Source organism: Anneissia japonica, unplaced genomic scaffold (genome assembly GCF_011630105.1).
Source record: "Anneissia japonica isolate Jap-2015-1 unplaced genomic scaffold, ASM1163010v1 scaffold171446_len717541_cov154, whole genome shotgun sequence".
Taxonomy (NCBI): domain Eukaryota; kingdom Metazoa; phylum Echinodermata; class Crinoidea; order Comatulida; family Comatulidae; genus Anneissia; species Anneissia japonica.
The window spans coordinates 678,697-683,006 of record NW_022696538.1 but is presented as its reverse complement, the minus strand read 5'-3'; the positions used below and the strand labels follow the sequence as shown (position 1 = coordinate 683,006).

The window sequence follows — 4,310 nt, the reverse complement described above, 5'->3', positions numbered from 1 at the left end:
GCTAAAACATATTTGTGTTCAAGATATCAAGATATACACAGTGAGTAAAGCCTCGTCGCATAAACACGGGCCTAGGCTAAAAAGTCATATAAACAACGTTCTTCTTGCTCATTGGTCATTGTAGTCAAAAGAAACATCGTATTATACAATTTATGTTATAGCCGTCATTATTGTGTCATTGAGTGTATCAGGTGTTATTTGACTCTGTCTAACCCTGAAGCCCCCGTTGTATAATGGTTATGACGCTCGCCTTGACAGCTAGAGGTCGCAGGTTCGAGTCCCGCCAGAGTAATTTTATTACACAATTTCTTTATTCATTTATTTACAGGACTACATTCGTTAAGAGATATGCTACACGATGTATAATCATGTCCTTTATTCTAACACTGTATTTACCTTTCTTTGATGATTATTATATAATTTAACAGTGTTAACGGCTATCTTGATTTATATACACACACACACACACATATATATATATATATATATATATATACATATATATATATATATATATTTAAATATATATATATATATATGGAAAGCTTCAACATTTTTTTGTTCAAGATATACACAGTCGCATGAACACGGGCCTAAGCTAGAAAGCCATACAAACAACGTTTTTCTTGCTCATTGGTCATTGTAGTCAAAAGAAACATCGTATTATACAATTCAGTTAGTTTGTTCATAATTTAAATATTTTATACATATATTGCAACAAAATAACTTGGTGACAGTATTTAAGGTGAATGTGTACCTCTATATCATTACAAAATTCCCAAAAGTGATGGGTTTAGGTCCCTAGAAGGCCTTTCAAAAATGTTTATATTTTTGGTTTGAATTGAAAGTAACTCAAATCAACTCTAGTCTCAGAAATGAATCATTGGAAATGTATACGTTGTTATAAAAAAAAAAAACAACTATGCTTCATACCGCAATTTTGATGACGTCATCTTTGGTGACTAATTTGTCTTATTGTTTCAATTTTCCTCTTTACTAACACCAATGATTTTTTTAAAATATATATTTTGGGCTTGATTCGTCTTTAACCGCACAGGGATAGAAGAAATTTTCTTTTCTCTAGGACCACTTTTATTTTTTATTTATTTATTTATTCAAGACTCAACAGTATATCAAAACACCAATAACAGAGTCGCCATAAAAATATACAATATCATTCATAAAAATATATAAGACTTAAAAAACATAAAAAGCATAAAAAAATCGTAATAATATATTAAAAACCGGTATTTAGTATAAGATTAAATAGAAATATTACAATTAAAAATATCAATATTAGGAAACATTTGAACTAGATTATTATAAGAAAGTACAACACGACGAAAAATACCATTAGTACAAACATTAACACGAGAGTACGGAACTTTTAACAAATGATTGGTACGAAGCCTACGCACAGGAACATGAAAATAAAAATTCGACACAAGGTTACAATCAAACTTACAGTTTAAACATTTAAATAGAAAAATAAGATCGTTTCGTTTTCGTCTAGTCGATGATAAACATTTTTCGCAACTAAGGGAACCGGCAGCTGGGCCAATGAACTTCATGAATTTGTTATGAATCCGGTCTATTCTAATAGAATGAGTATGAGATATTGAGTTGTAGATAACTGAACAGAAATCAATGGATGGAGTAATTATTAATGTATATAGAGTAAATTTTGCTGATGGTTTAATAACTTTGTAGTTAGTTTTGTTCTTATGGAGAACCAGTATTAGTACCACTGTAGTTAATTTTGTTCTCTTTATGGCATAAGGCTTTTTTAATGTGATTTTATGCTGTTAAAATAAATAAGTAACGTATAATAATGCTTCATTCCACAGTACAACAGCCGATACCAAGAGGGTAACACTGTAATAAATCCATAGAATTCGATAGATTTGATACGCCGGTTTTTCCTGGTAAGCTCCACAAATTGCCTATATTAACTTTATTATATTAAGTTGAATAGTGAACTGTTGTTCCATATTTATTAAAGCAATATAGGCCTAAGTAAGAAAATATGCTATAATAATAAATAGGCCTACGTGAAATAATTACACGATGTACATGCATTAACAATTTTTATCTATAATTTGTTTTTAAGCAATTAAGCACCAATAGTAATAAATATATTTTTAACGGAAGTTTAAATAAGTGGTCTGTATTAAGGCATTCATGCAGAGTGAAAGCTCGAATAATGCGACTTATATTTAATGTTTTTTAAACTCATAAAAAAATTATGTAAACACATTTTTTTTTTCAGCTAGGCATATGTGATCAAACACTTTCGGAAAATTTAATTATATTCAATTCATTGCTTCAGTGTGCCACTAAGGGCTATTATCTACTCTAAATAGACATTACAATATAATCCAATATAAATTTCAGTAAATTATTTTAAAATCGTTTACACTAAAACCGATTAAAACTCCTGAAGACATTTAGTAAACAGCAAATTTTGAATTCTGTTTAATTCTGTTTAAATTTAAAAAATAAATAAATATAAATATATATTTTTTGGCAATTTTGCCTTTCATGATAAACAAAACAAGCCAAACAATGTATTGGAAAACTTAATATAAAGTCTACATTTACGTTTTTTAAACAATCAAGATATAAATTATTGCAATAAAAAACAAATAATATTATGTCTATGTATAATTTATTAAAACGTGTGTTTGTAACTGATATACGACAGTTTTAATCCCGACACGATGGCGTGCATTTCGATATTTGGAGTATGTATTATACTATCTTATCTGAGATAATCAGTGGACCTTTCGCTTTAACTTATTAATTATATTGAGAATTATCTGTCTTCTAATGATTATTTATAACCAAAGTTACTTCTACAGAGTAGGCTTCTACTAACATGCAGACAATCCTGTTAAATATACCCAGTACTGTTTCGAATATGATTAAACGGCGATTATTTTTACCATGCTCAAATAAAAATTAATAATATATTTTGTCAAAGATAACGTCAGTCAGGATGTAAGTATTTCGAAAGAAACCTATGCCTTACTATCTTCAATTGAAGCACATATGCCTATAAGGAGCTTATTTTCTAGAAAACGTTTGCAATGTATATGTTTGTTACTTTCTTTATACACTAGATTGAAGCAATGGCCACAAAAGAGTATCTATCTTTTGATGACTTGAATGCGCTCGATAGCAGTCCAGTGCAAGTAAAAGATTCGTTTAAAAAGATGTATAGGACAGACCCTGATGGCATAGCTTTAAACAAAGAAACATACTTTAAGGCTGTCAAACCAGCTATTACAGAGCAATATGGTCACTATGCCTACAAAACTGCAGGCCAATATCAGTTTACAAGTGGCAGTGTAACTGAAAAGGGTGATGCTATTGTTGGATCATCCACAGTTCGGAACGAAAGTGATACTATGTCTTCAATGACCGTAAATGTTCAGGGAGAATGGAATGACACAACAAGCTACTCAACCTCAAGTACAACTGGTTTAACATTCTCTAATGAAATTACAATTGAAGGTTTCTTTAAAACTGGTACTGAATTTTCCTTTTCTGTTACATCTGAAAAATCTGAGTCAAAGAGCGTTAGAAAGACAAGTAGCACATCAGTAACAGTTGATGTGCCTCCAAGATCAAAAGTAACAGTCACTATGACTGGCATATTGACGATAGAAAAAATGGAATTTAAAGTTCCAATTGATGTAAGTGGTATGTTTGGTGCAAACTTCCCAAAGAGAGTCAAAGACCATTATTTTTGGTTTAGAGATGTACACTCTGTGCTGCCAAAAACAAGCGGAGAAATTAGTGGCGTTATCGAAAATACCAATGTACTCAAGGTTGATACTGTAATCACAAAGGCTGTTCCTATTTAGTGAGTCTTTTATGTTACGTTACAACCATTTTCAGATCTGGTATTAAATTCGATGTATCAAAATATCGCCCTATTTCAATTTTCTCAATATTCTCCAAAGACCTTACAAAATTTATATATGGCGAAACTCTTAAGCTTATCCCCAAATTATAGCTAACAATATGGGTTTAGGAAAGGTTACAATACCTCCATGGCACTTATTGACCTCACCAATAGAATTGTTGATGCTCTTGAAACCAGACAATTTACTTTACTATCGAAATTAAGTCGTACAATTAAAATCATAACAATTTTTCACTCATTGAATGTTAAATGAAAATTTAAAAAAATAAATTTAAGCATAATTCTATGATATTAACATGATTTCAAAGTTTAAGCATTAACCAATTGTAACCATTATTATGGATTTTATTTGACCAGTATATACCTTATTTTTTTCCAC

At 30.2% G+C, this 4,310-nt stretch overlaps 1 protein-coding gene across 1 annotated transcript in view; it reads left to right on the top strand.

Annotated features, from left to right (window-relative positions):
• Window positions 1–4,058, top strand: part of LOC117102115 (hydralysin-like) — a 24,655-nt gene extending 20,597 nt beyond the window's left edge. The window contains exons 2-3 of the mRNA XM_033242317.1: window positions 1,848–1,925; window positions 3,123–4,058. Of these exons, the coding sequence (XP_033098208.1) occupies window positions 3,132–3,869 (738 nt within the window). The 5' untranslated portion in view covers window positions 1,848–1,925; window positions 3,123–3,131 and the 3' untranslated portion in view covers window positions 3,870–4,058. The remainder of the gene's footprint in view (window positions 1–1,847; window positions 1,926–3,122) is intronic.
• Window positions 4,059–4,310: the final 252 nt, after the last annotated feature.